General features: G+C 33.6%; 1 protein-coding gene across 1 annotated transcript; it reads right to left on the bottom strand.

Annotated features, from left to right (window-relative positions):
- Positions 1-208: 208 nt before the first annotated feature.
- LOC141707359 (zinc finger CCCH domain-containing protein 24) lies at positions 209-18319 on the bottom strand. The gene is given in 15 exon segments (XM_074510482.1): positions 209-643; positions 1482-1525; positions 2071-2385; positions 2927-3022; positions 3503-3637; positions 3721-3894; positions 9090-9212; positions 9395-9478; positions 9976-10129; positions 10215-10347; positions 10986-11058; positions 11208-11495; positions 11570-11662; positions 17690-17997; positions 18000-18319. Coding segments are annotated over 15 exon segments (2505 nt in total). The 5' UTR covers positions 18238-18319; the 3' UTR covers positions 209-396.
- Positions 18320-18895: the final 576 nt, after the last annotated feature.

Raw genomic sequence — 18895 nt, 5'->3', positions numbered from 1 at the left:
GATACTGCTTGCACTGTTGGATAAAGAACCATACTCGTAAACTTATTAGGCATGTAAAAACTGGAAACTGTCTGGTACAGCTGTAGGAGTAATGAAGACAACATAACACTGCTAACACTAAATGGCTAGTAGTTGTAACTATCAGTCATTGGGTGTTTTAAAACATACTACACAGGTTCAAGATAATGTTTGCACTTCCAACAAATGATTGAATATGTAACTATAATACTCGCATAATAAAAAAATTATAACATTCAGTACAGAAACTGGAGTTTTTCTGCTCACGAAAGGAAAGAATTTAATTATGGTAAAACTTTATTAAAAAATAAATAAACAAATAAACAAGTATAGGAAACTCTATCAAAATCTGCTCCACGACATTGCTTATGAGTTACTTTACCTCTCAAGAAGCATTACCAGCTCACAGTGCGGAGTATGAGGAAAAAGATCAACTGCCATTGCTTTTATTGGTCGGAAAGGCTCTGAATTGGGCATCGATTTGGCCCGATGGCGTGCTAAACCAGCACTGCTCATATTTCTCCAACCTCTATTATTTTTATTCCCCTTTTCAGTTTTATCAACAGATGGTGTGCATAGCTCAATAGCATTGGCCACTAAACTTTCAGGATTGCAAGATATATATCTGCATAAATATAATATGAAAAATCAGGTTACAGAGAATTAGTACATGTACAATACACAAGGACCTAAAAAACAACTACTAAATAATTGGTAGAATCAGATATTTCAAGTAGGTCATTCTAAAAAGCTAGTTTTAATGTGGTCATTGTAGTAAAAAAATCCACGTCGTCGTTGCGTTCAATTTTTTTCGGTAATTCTTACGAGACCATTCAGGTGGAACTGTGTTGTGTTAATGAAGCACTGATCACAAATGGCAAATTATTAAATTCTTAAGCAAAAAATGCCTGTGATTAATTTGAAGATTAATTGTTATAGAATACAATGTCCGGATTAAAATAGACTATCAGATTAAATATGGAATTTAAACCTTCTTAATTAAATTTATTACATACTCGTATCTACCCTGTGCATATTACTCTCTGTATATAATTACAACTTCCATAGTGATATGCCAACGTCTTGCAATCACGATTTCATTGTGAGTTTGGCCAAAGGCGTCGGGCTGACTCTTTTCTTTCTTTGACTTGTGTAAAGCAAATTTAAAAAGTAAGTGTATACAGTGTGAGTTGATAATAGAGAACAAATTATTTCAATAAAAATATAGTTTTTTATATATAAAATATGAACATTCTTATTTTATAAAAATTTAAAATAGTAAAATAGTTCAATTCATTATAAGAATGATGCAAAGGAATAATACTGATCACCTGTTTTCAAAAAATCTAAAAAAAATATTAAAATCAAAATTACCACTATAATTTTAATGCAAGAAATCAGGTAAGTGTTATTTAACCTAATATTAAAAGAAAGATCACAACTTGATCAGGGTTAAAACTTACACAAGCCTCCGTAAATGTGGATGAGTTCTCAAAGCTTTGATAACCTGCAAAAAGAAAATTCAATAACTAATTGTAACAAATTAACTATAGTTATCAACTTCAAGAAGTCATTCAATAGTTGAATGTAATCGAAAACATCGAGAAGAAACAAACACATCCCTATCAAGGAGAGTCAACAACTGCGGATGAATCTCAGAAACAAATTTTCTCAATTAACCTAATTTGGAACCAGTACAGTTTTCTATCTTATATACGGCCATGACTCAAATTATCTACCCTCCTTGAGCCCTCTTCCTCCCCAAGAGCAGGCACTTGACCCCAAACAACAATTCCATGGGGACACAGTAACAACTTATTTTTTTCAGAAGCTCATAATCTACATTTTCCCACACTATTCAGAATATATATAAGCTAAAAAAACCCTATTCAGCTATGAGTTACATCAGCGACATTTATGGCCTCACAATTGTATGCATGCCCCAAATAGATTTTCTCAAATATCTAAAGTAACTAATGTTTTATTGGATCTTCAAATTTAGCAGCAAAACTATCTAGAATGTACTACATAAAAATTGAGGTTGCTACTTACGGTTGGATGAAGTCCAACACGTGGAGGATCTACAATAGCAACGACATTCTTGAAATGCGGCACAGATTTAGCACTTGCGGAACTGCAGCACTGTTGGAAATCACTTTTCTGGCCTCCATTTGTGATACACTTGGTTGCATCCTCACAATTTTCTAGCTCCATGATCAAGTTCTCTTCCGTGTCTGTTGGATTCTCAGCAAGATTAACTATCTCATCGACTGTAATATCACTATTTGTGACGGAAACTTGAGAAACATCGGGTTTCTGAGGCACATTTACGTACTCTTTCAATAGAGACCCGAGTACATCTTCTGCCTGTGACTTGCATTGATTAATATAAACAAGCATATAATGAATTTACATTAAAAAAAAGATGTACATACAACTTAACGAACTACGAAGAAGATACATAAATCATATTATTTTCCAATTTACAAGTTTACCTCCTCTTTGTTGAGAACTAGATGGAAAAGAAACATTTCTTATAAACGGCCTGTTCCATTCAATCAATAATATAATCATAAAAGCTTCTTCTATCCTACAAGGATCTCAACAACCCGAATTTGAAAGAGATTCATGATTTTCTGAACGAAATTTCTGGAACAGGGCGTTTCAATTACAGTATGAAGGGAATTTTTTAGCTGTCATTACCTAATTACTTTGATTGCAAGCTCACTCACTGGAAATCAGGTCACAATCCCCTCATTTTCCACAGAGAAATTATTAAATTTTAGATAAAATGTACAAATAAATTCTAAGAGCTTCTTTTTCCCAAGAAAGATTGGTCTCAGAATCACATTTATGTCAAAAATACAGTTGAAGCAGTTTAGCAGCAAATGACCGACTGTTATCTCACCTTCGAACAGACAAATCTGCAGTTCTTTATCCCATTAATCTCAGCATTGCGAATAGCGTCTGAAACTGCTGAGGCATTCATCTCAATCCCCACAACCTATCAATATATCAAATTTAGAACAGCACAATCTTCCGCGCAAGGACAAAATGGTAATAATAGAAATAAATACAAATAAATAGTTAAACTCGGGTGTTGATACTTGATATTAATCATAATGTTGTCCTTTCTATATGCAAAAGTTACACCTGGGTGTTGATATTAATCATAGTATTATCCTTTCTATATACAAAAGAAGTATTTTTACTATAGAACATTAAGATACTAGTATCGATAAGAATACAAAAGATGATTAAGACTGCTGAACATATACAGAGCGAAAATTTTGTATTAAAATTTTTTTTTAATCTGTTTTATCAATGATACCGTATAAACATAGTCAAAGCCCAGAACTAAGAACTCCCAGCAAATGCCAAGGATATTAACAATCCTCAAATTATTTTTAATTATCTCATGTTGATATTTCTATCCTGACTCAGCAAAAGTGGAATTTTAGCAGAAGTCCATGAAGAACATTACCATACCAACACGATGCGCTAATGTTAGGCCAATTGTACCGGTGCCACAGCATATATCAAAAAGCAACGTATCAGGACCCAAACCAGCCCAATCACCAGCAAGAGAATAGAGCTTCTCTGCCGCAAGGGTGTTAACCTATAATATTGTGAATTTGATCAGATTTTTATGTATTTGCAAAAACAAGAGTATCTTTACTTTACATAGAAAGAAAAAATTACTTGAAAAAAGGCTGTTGCAGATATACAAAACTGAAGATTGCTAATATAATCATGAATCCTCGCTTCCACAACATCATTTGCCGCCTCGAGTCTACTTTTATTCTCTTCGATTTTAATTGGTAAAGAGCGCAACGGTGCATCTGCTGGAGCTACATTAGATATTCCCGTATGATCCTGTATGACAACATAACACCAAACATAAAAATTACTAAAAAAATTCTATATATAAATTGAGTTAGTTCAGAAATCCCAGAATTGTTTTTTGACATCGTTGGTAGTTGGTTCATGGTTGACAGTCAAGTGAGCTGGGTTAAAATAATAGGACAATGGATATGCTGGTCTTCGGGTTATAAAATTATATACAAGGACTTTTTATAAAAAGATCTTAAAGTGTAAATAGTATGGATCAATTGGTCTTTCGGGCCGACTAAGAATAATAATGATACGGCTTTTAAAAAATACGATATCAGAATGCACGTTAGAAAATAAGATCATAGGTAATATTTAGAGTTAACTTCTATAGAGTCCCATATTTCTTTGGGATCCTGGAGTCCATATACGTTCTGCAATTAAAAAACTATGTAAAATATTGCAAAACATATTATTTTGTGAATTATATTTTATAAAATATCACTATTTTAATGAAAATCTGGCAACTCTCATATTTTTACAAATAGAACATATATGTTCAGCAATGTGAATATGTATGTTCTGCAAACTAATAATGTTTTGCAGAACAATATATTTTGTGATGTTCTACTTTCAAAATGTATGAGATTTGCAAGATTTTTATTAAAATAGTGATGTTTGTAAAACATGATTTATAAAATAATATGTTCTGCAATATTTTAAGCAATATTTTACTTGCTGAGCATATATGAACTCCGGGACTCCAAAGAAATATGGGACTCCATAAAACTTTAGAAGAAAGTTTTATGCAGTCCTTGTTTTTATTAGTCCTGGAGTCGTCCATATAGGAGTCGTCCATATAGGTTCTGCAATTAAAACATTACGTAAAATATTGCAGAAGATATTATTATGTGAATCATGTTATATAAATATCACTATTTTTTACAAAATTATGCAAATCTCGTATATTTTACAAGCAGAACATGTATATTTTGCAATGTGAACATGTACATTCTGCACATGTTTTGTAGAATAATATGTTTTGCAATTTTTTACTCATTGTATGTGTTTTGCAAAATTTTCATAAAAATAGTGATTTTTATGCAAGACAATTCGCAAAATAAAATGTTCAGCAATATTTACATATTTTAATTGCAGAACATACATGAACTCTAAGACTCTACAAAAAACAAGGACTCCATAAAACTTAACTCAGGTAATATATATAGTACAAGTGTACAACCATTGTTATCACGAAGACGACTAGTCGCTGACTAGCGACTAGTCGACACGAAGGTACTCAAGCGCCAAGAGTCTCCAAGCCCGACTTGTCGTCGACTAGTTGACGTGAAGGTCACCCAAGAGTCTCGTAGCCCAACTTGGGGGCTTCATAACCATAATTGTGATGTACCATGCTTATTTTGAACTAATTATTCTATTACTTTTGATCTAAATTATAAAATTAACGTGTTCAAATATATTAAATCTAGTAATTATACGTATAATGAACACTTTGTCGACTTTTTACGACTAATCGGACGACTTGTCGGACGACTTGTCTACTAGTCTTCACGAAGGTACTCAGGCTTCGAGGGTCGACTTGGCGCCGTGATAACCTTGTGTACAACTAAAGAAAAAACTTGCTTTTTGAAATTTAAATCATATATAGTATATATTTTCAGGGAACATGTACTAATTAATATTTTATAATTATATATATAGTAAGATATAATATACTTATCTCTAATTTTTCAAATTTAGCAAAAATTAATCTATATTAATATATAGGCCTTGTGATGCATGGCTATCTTTAGCAAAGATAAAATTACAGAATGAAAACAATACACTGATAAAGATGGGTGAAATAATTACTAGAAAATTAATTACCCGAAGGTTTCAACCGCAAAAGGGAGAAAAATTATGAATAACCAAGTCTAGGATAATATGTAGGGGATCCCATACTTGTTAAGACGTAAAGACGACACTCACCGCCTAACCGCATAAACGGTTAGGCGCTCGCCTAGACGATCATTAAGCGGATTATACAGTTACTATATAAACCGCCTAGACGATCATTAGGCGGATTATACGGTTACTATATAAACTGGATATATTTTATATGTACATACATTTTTTATATTATAATAAAATAGAGTAACAATAATTACATACACTACCAAAGAGTAAAAGAGTAAAAGAAAAGAAGAGAAGTATATATATATATATACATATATATCTATATATGTATGTGTATAAAAGAGATAAGAAGAAAGAAGAAGAATTCCTCTTATAACTTAAATAAGAAATTGGGTTTGACTGGGCCTAAAAAAGAATGGGTTGAACTAGGTCAAAATAAGACCGCCTAAGCGGATTTGGACGGATTACTTGGTCGCCTGGCCGCCTAGACAATTCTAGGCGTCGCATACCCACTAAAAAGGAAGATGGGTCAGACGTCTACCCATTTTTCACCGCCTAATCGCCTAGACGTCGCCTTAACAACTATGGGGGAGCCATCACTTATATAGATAATGAAACCTTAAACTGAACATAATGGACTAAGGCCCGTTAAGTCGTTAATAGTTAGGCATTTTATTATAAGTTATATATTTAATAAAACATACTCCCCTCCGTCCCACTGGATTCTTTACATAATTTTTCCTCATGCTTGGCATGCATTTTAAGACCGCTATAGAATATAGTTCTATAATTTGTTTTTAGAATTTTTTTATGTATAAAAGTTTAAACATTATATTTTTATTTAAAAGAAAAAAATATTTAAAAATATTTAGGGAACCATGTTTTACGGGAGCCTTAAAATGCGTGTTGATTTCCCGTCCCCCAATGTAAACAACCCAGTGGGACTGAGGGAGTAGAATATAGCATTAAATATTACTATTTATCTATACACTAAATATATATACACTAATAAATAGCACATATATATAACCTCTTCATTTTCGTTCCGCATCATCTATAATATTAAAGCTGAACCAAAGATAATTTGTGGTCGACCAATATTACATAGTTTGGAACGTCGAACAAAATTTTATTTTTGGCTTAATATTTAGCCATTTTACTACATTCTTACACTTAAAATCTATACTATGCTATTCAAGTCATATTCAAGATTTTTCTTTTATATAAAACCGGTTGTATATTATATCACAATTATTCACAGATACGTGTTGGTACTTCTATGGTAAATAGAATTTATAATCCTAAAATAGATGTGTACAGCTAACATTCAAATGAATGTATTAATGCACAAATATATATAAAGAGTAAAGTTATTGGAGACCACCTTTTTGTTGGAGACCTTGGAGACCACTTATGTTCTGCAAATAAAATCTTGCATAGAAATATCGTAAAACGTATTTTTTGCGAATCATGCTCTACAAACATCATTATTCTATTCAAAGTCTTGAATATCATATATGTACGGCATGTAGAACATTACAAAATGTTTTATTTTACAAAACATGTTTAGTTTGCAGAACATTTGTTCAGTTTGCAAAACATACACATTTTACTTATTAAGCTTTTATTTTAAGAAACATTTGTTCAATTTGCAAAACATTTGTTCAGTTTACAGAACATACACATTTTACTTATTAAGCTTAAAGGATCTTTAACAATTTTAATGAATTAGTGATATTTGTATAACACATTTCACAAAATAATATATTTTAAAGTGTTTTAATCGCAGAATATAGGTGGTCTCCGATAAAATAGTGGTCTTCATATATATATATATATAGGAAGGAACCTTTTTATTTCAGTAACATAGTAACCAAATATAGACCTTTAGATGAAATAAAACGACTCAGGTTAACCAAACGCAAGCAAAGCAAAGTAGTTGTTTTTCTCTATTTGTGACGTCGTCAGTTATATCAGTCAACTGTTTTTCATTTTGTTTTCGTCAAGTCAACACATATAACACAATAAAAGTCATTGTATACTAAAATATTAAAGCACATTTTTTTTTTGAAAATGATGGGAATATTGAGTGTTCTGTATTTAATTGAAAAACTAATTGCCGTGTTTGGTAAATTTGTGTGTCCCTGTAGTTTTTTTATAATTATTTGTATATGTTCTATATGGTAGTTGTGTATCGTTTTTACGTTAGGTACCCCTTTCTATGTACACTGTGTTCTGTATTTAGTTTAAAGTTTTGTTCTTTTTTAGTGCTGTGTAATTTTAAATTAATTAAAGATTTGTGTTATAATGTAATATAAATTTTATATCACATAACAATGTTGCATAATATGAATACAAATATGTGATAATGATAACAAAAACAATTAGACAACAAAAAGTTATATACAGGACACAAAAAACTATAAAATAAAAGTGAAGAACATAGAAACTATAGTATAAAAAGGAAGATAAAAATAAATTTTAAAATACAAAATATTGAACACAATAAAAAAAATACATAACATAAAAAATTCATGTTATAAAACATGAAAACTAAAGTACAAAATACAAAAAAATACCGAATAAAAAAATATTATGATTATTTACGTAAAAAAAACTGGTCCATGTGAACAACAAGACACATACTTTACTTACATTTATATGTGTCAATTTATCATTTTGAAAATTAACTTAAGACATAAGACATAATAGGAGTTACTAGTTACTCATATAAGAAGTTACTCACTGAACCTCACACACTCTCTCTCTCTCTCTCTCTATATATATATATATAAAAATGAAACCGGCCTATTTAGGCAAATGGAAACTTAGCCCAACTAACGCTTACAAGAACTCGGCATCGGGAATGAGACATGTTGAACTAAAAAAAGGGTCACAACTCACAAGCAACAAGATATCAAAGAAAAAACAAAAAACAAACTAGACATAAAATTGAATCATTCACAACTGTCAGTCACAAATATATATATACATATATATGCTGTGCGCCACTAATCTTGATAAGCACATTACTGCAAAACAATTCGCAACATGTAAGGCATCTTTCTACATGTACAAGACTGGAGAATTTCAGACTCAATAACTCGATAAATATATAGTCAAGCAAGAACATAGCAAATTAAACAGTAGTCGATGAAAATTTATAGGAGTATGTAATGGTAACTGGATGGTACACATTTATGATTTATCTATATTTATTTTCATTTATTAGGCAACCCCACTAAGACAAGGAATAAAGCCAGGCACCCCAAAATTCTTGTACTTAGGTGTATATTACTATAGAAATAATAGTTAGTGAGTACCTGAATCAACAGTGCAGTTAGAGGCAATGGAGGAGTATTAACAGAAGCTCCTATAACAAACGCTTTAGTCATCTTCTCAAATTCACCATTTACAACTCCATCATCAAATCCTGCTGTGGAGACCTGAATAACCAAGCACAGGAATAGAAAAACAGATATGAAAACAACTCCACAAGGTCTGAACATCCCTAAGAATACTTGATACTAGCTATGATTTTTTCTTCTAAAGCACGAAATAAAATGCCAGTAAACTTGAATTAAGATGGAGGAGAAACATCTTCTAAAAAGACTTGATAAAAATAAACCTGAACCATGAGCAAGACTTCCGCAATATGGGCTTCAAGATCTTCAACTTCGGTACTCTTCCCAGGCTTCCTGCCTTCTCGAACCTGATCAGTAATGTAAAAGAACAGACAGAAAATTTCAGTAAAACATTTGGCACTGACTATGACTGACACAAGATTGTTTTTAGGAAACGAAATTCATCTTTCAAATGACATGAATTGAGTTGTCATTCAAATTCTCAAATTTAAGCTAGTATTTACACATGTAGAAATAATTCAATATTCTTGCAGGTCACTTTAACTGTTTTTAGTGAAAATTATGTTAATCTAAGACTATTCTATTAAATTAAATGAAAATTAAGCCAATCAAATTATTTATTAAGAAAATAATGACAATATAGAACACCTAAGCAATGCTATTGGATACCCATGATCCAATAGGAGTTGCCTACCCCATCAAGATCTACGCAAGTTGGACTACTATCCATAACAGATCGTATTTCTGCCTAGACTTTGAATTAATTGATTCTGTAAAGAATGATAACTATAATCAAGGGCCAAAAGCAATTTGATTACTCACACCGGTAGTTTGGAAAACTTACAGTGAGTTGACGCCAAAATCCAGTGTTATTTAATCTGTTCCAGATTGGCAACTCTGAATGCTTTAAAAATTCTTGAAATATGCCAGCATATTTACAAGCAACTCCAGAAACATTTGGACAGTTCAGAGGCTCATCAACTGCTATCACACCCTCCCTAGAATAATTTTACGATAATTCTTATACCAACAAAACAAAAAGGAAATCTATAAACCTTGAACAGTTGAACTTCCCTAGAATACCTGAAATTTCCAAGTGAAAATCCAACAGTAACTTTTCCCTGTACAGAATATCCAACAGAGAATTCACACTTGTTACGGTAACCATTAACAAGCGGTGATTCAACTATACCTTCAAACTTGCATGGAAGACCACCTGCAAATTGATAGAAGACCAATAACATTATTAGTTACCAAGTTAGTTATCATAATTAAACAAAAGATAATAGTAAGTTTGTTTAAGGTAGTATTCAATTTTAGATAACATGTCTTTCGGTAATGTGTATTCTAAACTACAGTCTCGACATCAATTGTTCAAAAACATCATTGCCTCTAGGGCAGTAATTTAAATCGAGTGAGTAAAAAATTAATCGATTCTAGAAATTGTAATTGAACTCGACTCGAGTATACACAGAGTCGAGTTCAAGCCGGTTAACGAGTTATCAAGCTCTAGTCGAGTTTGAACTACTTGAATTTCAAAGTATTTTTATGAACCAAATAGATAGCCCATCCCGACATTACCAAGTCCAACCCAATATATTACATACATGTGTAGTATCAAGTTTGAGTGGAGTCAAGTTCGAACCAATTCAAGTAGAGTTCGAACAAACGAGTCGCATTCGAGTAGAACTTGTCGAAAACTTGGACCGACTCGAGTTTGAATCGAGTTCGATTCTGCTTGATTTTGATTTACATTATAGCCCTAATTGCATCCCAACATGCTTTGCCTCCCAACAAACTCAGAACACATATAACAGATTAACGTCTCAGTTACTCAGATAAGTAAGAGCTGACCTATTTCTCTAGAACTAAGAATCCATTCTGGAAGCGAGATGCCATTTGGACATGCTTTACGTGCATTTCGAGTCTGCACATGGACAATAAATAAGTAGGAGGTTTATGTCAGCTTATGGTGAACAAGTGGCAAATAACCTTAGAACTCGATAAACGGCATACTAAGTACAAGGATATCCAAGTGCTTCAAGGAATCGAAAAATATAAAATAAATATAATCACCAGTTTTTTGAGCATTTGAGCTAGAGAACTCTTCTTGTGCTCCAGTTGATCAACATAGGACATATGAGCAAGTGGTGTCACGGAATCACGTGCACTTCTACTCTTTGAGACTGTACTCTCCGGAGTTATATTGTCATCAACACAGTCAGCATCATCAACACCAAATGAAGATTTGGGGACATCAGAGTTTTCAGAAGTTGTATGCTGTGTACTTGATGGAAGAGGGGTCCTCGGGATGGCATCTGCAATCTTCAAATTCTTGTTCCCAAAAGATTTTCCATTCAACTCCTGGAACATATACTCATGAGAAGACAAGCTACTAAAAGTACACTGAAATCTTATTAACAAGCCAAAAATAATACCTGAACTGCACTTTTAACTTGTTCGGCGGTCTCAAAACTCACAAATCCTGTTAGCATGCCCTTCCTCTTCTTGGCTGATTTAAAGTTAATTCCCTAGTAATAATAAAAATTATTTGTCAAATGGAAGTATAAAACACAAACCTAAGTCTCTATGCTGTAATATTTTACAGCTACGAAATGTCTTAATATAGGATTTTCAAACAACATAGAGCAAATAGCAAAACAAATTACTGCCTCTATCTAGCAAGTCCAGAAAATTAATCCATAATTTAGACAAATGAGCTGGCATCAATCTGAAAAAGTAGTTATTTTTCGGATTAAAGCAACAACCTTAATAATTGCAGAACAAATTTAAAGTTTTTAGAGCAGAAAATTCTACAACGCACTGGGACAAATGCTATTGCATTACTGTATTGTGTCAAATGCATCACCTCAAATCTGTGCTGAAGTAAGGTCGTATATTTGGTACAGTCTACAATAGTGAAAACCTAATTACCATATTATATAAGACAGGGCCAGTAGGATTAGCAATATCTCCTACGTAAGGGACCGTAACTATATATAAAAAAAATCCATCTTTTTACACAATCTTCTGAATTACTAAGCTTGTTGCCAACTTCCAGGAAATGAAAAGTTCAACTGTACTTGATTCCAGACTTCCAGCTGTCATGCCTTGTCATGATGATTTTGAGTTTTTATGATGTTTTGTATTTTTGTATATGTTTGAATGCTTAGAACAGTAAAACTAGAAACTGAGAATTTAAGCTAGAAATGTAGAAGAATAAAAGAAATATTGATAGTTTTAGAGGGATATAAACCAGAGAGAGTTCAGTTATAGAGAGAGAGTAAACAGAATCTTGAGAGAGAAAGATATTGGTGGACAACTGATTTCCATTTTCTGAATAACAGTTTCAACATAATGGAAAATACAAACTGTTGGCCTATTTATTGATAGGGGATGGTGGCTGATTAAGGATTAGGGTAGAAAACTCTCTCGAGAGATTTCAGAAAACAACACTGATCAATTTCAGTAATAATATACTCTGCTGATTTACAAAGATTAAAACTATATATAATATAATCTACTTTCCTAATTAAAATTAAACTAATTAAATAACTAAACCTATTTTAGAATAATCTAATAAATGGGCTTCCAAAGCCTATTATATTGCTTCCAAATACTTTCTTTGGACTTTCTGACCCGTTGTCCTGCATCAATTCTCCTCCGCTGAAAAGAACTCGACTTCGTCAAGTTAATACAATCACACAGAGCTTGATAAAGCACCAAAGACTGTTGCCTAACTGGCACATGAGAACGATCACAAGCAAGAGTATATCAACGACCATTCTTGACAACAGTATATGTGTTGGCACGTGCAACATGATGAGCATCTCGAGCAACAAGCCATGGACGCCCCAAAATGATATCGCAAGCTTCAATGGAAGAACATCACACATAACTGCATCATTAAACTTCTCGGTTGAAAATTTAACCAAGCACCGCCTTTACAACCGAAGCTTCGTATCACTAATCCAACATATATAATAAGGACGAACCTCTGCCATTAAGCCTAACCTTTTAACAACCTTTTAACAGCATACGCGCCTATAACATTTGTGCAGCTCCCAATATCAATGATGAGAGAACAGATTTTACAAACACATGTAACTCTAGTGTAAAAGATTTGTCGTCGTTGTACATGTGAATCATTTGCACCTTCTTGTGTTGCTTGCATAACCCCAAGATTAGCTGTCTTTTCTAAATGTTCCTCCGCTTCGAGGTCTTCTTTAGTCATCTCGACGTATAAAACGTCAAGATTTTCTTTTTCCACCACATTAACTCTTTTCAAAGGTGAGTTTTGTTGGGAGAATTACGCCCAATTCCTTGACAGTTAAAGCATCGGCTAGTGTTTCTAGCTTGTGATGAGAATGGAACACGATTATACTTGTTAATCGTTTGCTGGCCTTGAATAGGATCTGAAAGAACAAAAGCATTCCTCGACTTGTTAGAGAATAAACTCATCCCAACGCTCCTCTTCAGACCATCCTCAACTGAATGTGCAACCTATATAGCATCCTTTAAAAACAAACATCTACTACCGGCTACTTTACCTGAAATTTCATAATGCAAGCCTTGACAATACATAGAAATAAGGACGTCTTCATCCCAAGGAAACTCAGATTGTGCTGCCAAATTATAAAATTGTCGAGTGTAATCTACAACGGATTTGCTTCCTTGCACAAGCTCAGTAAAATGAAGTGACACGCGTTGTTTATAGTCCGCAGGCTTAAATTGACGAACCAAAGCAGCTCTCATGTCTTCCCGCCTTGCCACATGAAAATACCCGGATCTCTGGTATTGCTCCCACCAAATACGAGTAATTCCTCTAAATTTTGTAGCAATAAAAACTACTTTTTTATCCTCGGACAGATTATACTATCGAAAGAAGTTGTCAACACTATGTAGCCAATCTATGAATATATTCGGTTCTTGATCTCCATGAAACTCAACAACTTCAGGTTTCACTATATTTGTTCTCTGTTCGGGGACATGAACATTAGCTGAGGCTGCACTTGAGGCTGAAGCAGCGGTTGTGGTTGAATACAGGCTATCAGCAATGAATTTAAGTGATGCCTTCACATCTCGCATCTCTAATGTCAAACCTTCAATTTTGCCATCAATAATTTGTAACCTCTCATTATTTTCTTCAATATTTTATCACGTCAACTGTTTACTTCATTTGCATTGACCATTTGTGTCGAATTAAGGGTTGTTCTACAATTGGTTTAGTGGAAGAATCGACTGAAATTCAATAGCAGTCGACAAGTGGTGGCCTGATTTTTGGGATTGCGAGGAAGGAGTTTGACAAAAGTTCCAAAAGAAGTTAAATTATGTAACTGGGCAGGCGGGTGATGATGGCGTTTGGTAGCTGTTGGTGGCTAATGGCGGCTGTCTTGTGGCTGTCGGAGGCTGCTGGTGATTGTCGGAGGCTGCTGGATGTTGCCGATGGCTGGTGGTAGTTGTCGGTGACCTATAATAGCTGTCTGGTAGGTTGTCGGTGGCTGATGTGGTTGAAAGAATGGTGGTTGTGATACCACTTGATAGGGGATGGGGATGATTTAGGGTTAGGGTAGAAAACTCTCAAGAAATTTCAGAAAACAACACTGATCAATTTCAATAATAATATTCTCTGCTGATTTACAAAAATTAAAACTATATGTATAATAATCTATTTTCCTAATTAAAATAAAACTAATAAAATAACTGAACTTATTATTGAATAATCAAATAAACGGGCTTCCAAAGTCTATTATATTGCTCCCAATTACTTTCTTTGGGCTTTTTGACCGTTTTCGTGTATCATTTATACTCATTACAGTATGTTTGGCATTATTGTTGTAGATAAAAAACATTAGCTTTTTGTTGAAAAGCAGCTAAAAACTGTTTAAAATTCAAAAGTTGTTTCTCCCGGAAAGTGCTTTTTACGTAAAAGCTGCGGTTAGAAAAAGCATGTCAACCGGTAGAAAAAAACTGCTTTTCAGCCTATGCGGGAAGCAGTTGCTGATTTCACCATCATTCCTCACCAAAAGCATTATTTTTTTAATTTTTTATATGAAAACATATACATATCAAATATATTACCAAACAGTCATCTGAATTTTATAACACTTTTTTTGTAACAGCCCGTCAACTTTTAACAGTAATTCCAAACAAACCCTTGGTAAAAGACTATAGTACCTTTACATACTACTATAACTACTAATAATACTAATGCTAGGCTTCCCTGACACGATTCTTGTTTTTTACTTTCATAATAACATTACAATGGTGAATGGCCATATGTCTCCTCCACTCACACGTTGATCCATATATTCAAAGAAAAAAAATAGTTCATTTAGGGTCCAATACATGTAAACGAGCACTTCTTAGTTATTTTATTATTATACTAATAACACGGGTCTAATGCTGACATGACATACAACTTTAAAGTTTAGGGCAACTATTAAATGATTCTTCCTTCGTGACCTTTGGAATCTATCTTCACATGGATACCCTCGCTGAATATCATAAAAACACTTATAACGATTGAAAAAACATAAATGGATCATTATAAACCACAACATATTTAACTTTAAAAACACTAGAGAAAAGGACTTGTAACTAAATTAAAGTCAAATATGAAAACTAGTATGAAATACTCATTTAAGTGACTTACATTAAGGCCCCGTTTTTTTGCTTAAATATTATCCCCATTTTCCAATGTTTGCTTGGGCTAGAAAATTAAGTCAAAGGAAAAGGATAGTTAAAATGGAAAGTATGTTTCCATGCCACAAAGGGGAGATATTACATGAACTTTTTCCATCTCTATATACTCCTCCCTTCCGCACTACATATTGCAAAAGGTATCTCATGGCCTCGTGATTGTGGCGCTGAATTGTCACTATTTCCTTATTTTCCTCGATATATCAGCGCCAATTTCATTAAAAACGAAGTTGAGTAAGTGTGCACGATAGTGATAGCGGCTATTTTTTGAAGGAAGACAACATGATAAATATATTATTGGAGAGAAGTGGTAGTGTGGGTGAAAAAAACATAGTGATTTGGTATGGAATTTGAGAGAGAGACTTAGGTAATTAGATTGTATATGATACACATGAACTGATCTATGGTGTATATCTTTTTTATTGCGGGTAAGGTTAAACAATGTGTCCTACATAGGTACTGATAGCCCAAGTCTATCTGTCATGCTCCTTCATTTACCAACTCTTTCCGGTGAAATATGCATATCATTTGATCGTCTTCCACACCGCAAGTTACCACCATTGTTACCTTATAACCTTCATGTCTTCAAAAAAATCAGTGAAATCAGTAATAGTTGGAATTTGCAGCAAGTAAGGCGTCAGTAAAGCAGAGATGGGATGGCAATGGGTAGCGTTCGGGGCGGGTTTTATAGTATCCACTATTCTTTTGGCACCTAAAATAAATTTCAATTCTGCATCCCTTATATTAGCGGGTATATACTCATATCCACCCCATGTGGATCAGGGGAGCAGTTATTATCCACTTACCATTAATTTTTAACTCCTTTTGTATTTTATCTATATCAAAAAAAATATTTTTATTAGTATAATAGATATAGGTTTCCAATTAGTCCTTACTCCTTAACAAATCTAAATAAATTTGTATAATCAAAACGTATCAAACTAATTTAATACATGAAAAAATAGTATAGATTACAAGCTGATAACTACATAATTAAGTTTAAATATGTATATTACTTAAATATAGATAACTTGCACGCCGAGTGTGGAGCAAGGGACAATATACATACTCCCCGTATCCGCATTTTTAAATCGAGTATTATTCGTTCTGCACCATTATCTGGTCAAAATGATAAATTATCTATGTAAACAAGACCTATATCTTAGCAATAATTTAATCGTAACACTCCCACCTACCCGTATTTGTTATTCTGCTCAATCTCTTTCTTTGAAATTTAATCGTAACACTCCCACCTACCCGTATTTGTTATTCTGCTCAATCTCTTTCTTTATATCAAAATTTCAACTGCATTATCACACATCCTTAAACAACTTACATCATGCATATTACACATTTCTCATAATACTACTTCTAAACGATTCTTAAATGCAGTAATATATACGATTTCATGCCTCGGACAATCACCTCTACTTCCTTGATTGCATATATTAATTTATGTATACATACATGAATTCATAAGAGCAAGTCCAATGCAATGCTATGAATGCAATGCTACAAGTGGTGTCATTTCCATAATTTGAAACCAAATGCTAAAAATTTCAACTCCAAAGGAGTTCTATCCTTCGATGCAAATATGCGTCATTGGTTCAAAATTTGAAACCAACGATACATTTATGCATCCATGCCACATCATGCATATCCGTAAACTTTGAATAAGATATAGGATGAAAAGACAAAGATGAGTTAAATTTGAAATTATTTGGTTTCAAAATGCAAGTAGCATTGGGGTTGACACTAAAAAATACTTTTTGATGCCAAATTATAGCAATGGCTATAGTCATCTTGCATCTAGCATTGGACTTCCTGTAAGAAATAAGAAAAAATCTGGTACTCACATTATCAGTAAGAAAGGAGCGTAAATTATCCGAACTCCACCTCATTGGCAAATTAACAAAACACTTCTGCAACACATCATCCGAACAACATTCCCCAATTGTCTCCGTATTCAAAACCTCATCACCTCCTCTCTTAACTTCCACACTCTCTCCATTCTCATTCTTCATCTTCTTCCCCCTCTCCGATGTCGGGTCCCAAGTATTATCCGGCCGTTGTCTCAGCTCCTCTTCGCTATGCGCGTATCGACACGTCTCGCCGTGGCTACACTCACCACCTGTTCGACGATAGTACGAGCACAAGCTCGTTTCCATAGCGGGTGTTTTGATTTCTCCGGCGGTGGTGCAATTGGTTCGGAGTCGGGTTCGGGTTGTTTGCGCTTCTCGCCGGGTTCGGGTACAGGGTCGGCGGTGGTGGCGAGTGGTTGGATGGACTCGAGTTCGGGTACAGTTTCGGGTTGGGGTTCAGGTAAAGTTTCGGGTCGGGGTTCTGGCGGTGGTGAAAGGGGAGAGATGAGGGGGTGGTCGGAGATGGAATCGTGGCCGTTCATTGGAGGTATTAGGGGGTTTAGGGTTTGAAAGTGAGGGGATTAAGGAGTTTGTGTGGCACTTGCGGTTAATCCAACAAGGCAACGTAACTATAAAATATCTTGGAGACCATATGTTATGCAATCAAAACACTATAAAATATATTATTTGTGAAGTATGTTTTACGAGTATCACTATTTCATTAAAATTATTGAAGATCATTTAAGTTTAATAAGTAGAATGTGTATGTTCTGCAAGGTGAACAAATATTTTGCAAACTTAACATGTTTTGCAGAATAAAATATTTTTGTAATATTTTACATGCAGTATATATATGATTTTCAAGATTTTGAATAAAATAAGGATTTTTGTAGAGTATGATTCACAAAATAATATATTTTGTAATATTTTTATGCAATATTTAACTTGCAGAATATAAGTGGTCTCCAAGGTCTCCAAAAAAAAGTGGTCTTCATAGAACTTAACCCTATATATTTAATGTAATTAATTTACTAGATTGGCACGATAATTTTGATAAAAAAATTTTGACAAATATGGCTTATAACCTTACAAATAAGTATTTGTTCTCAGGTCGAACCCAATACGTGGGACGATAAAAAATGAACTCTTAACCACCTGAGCTATCCAACCGTGCTCGAGATTGGATAATTTTTAAAAATA

The sequence above is a fragment of the Apium graveolens genome, chromosome 2 (assembly GCF_009905375.1).
Source record: "Apium graveolens cultivar Ventura chromosome 2, ASM990537v1, whole genome shotgun sequence".
Taxonomy (NCBI): Eukaryota; Viridiplantae; Streptophyta; class Magnoliopsida; order Apiales; family Apiaceae; genus Apium; species Apium graveolens.
This window is presented reverse-complemented; position numbering and strand designations above follow the sequence as displayed.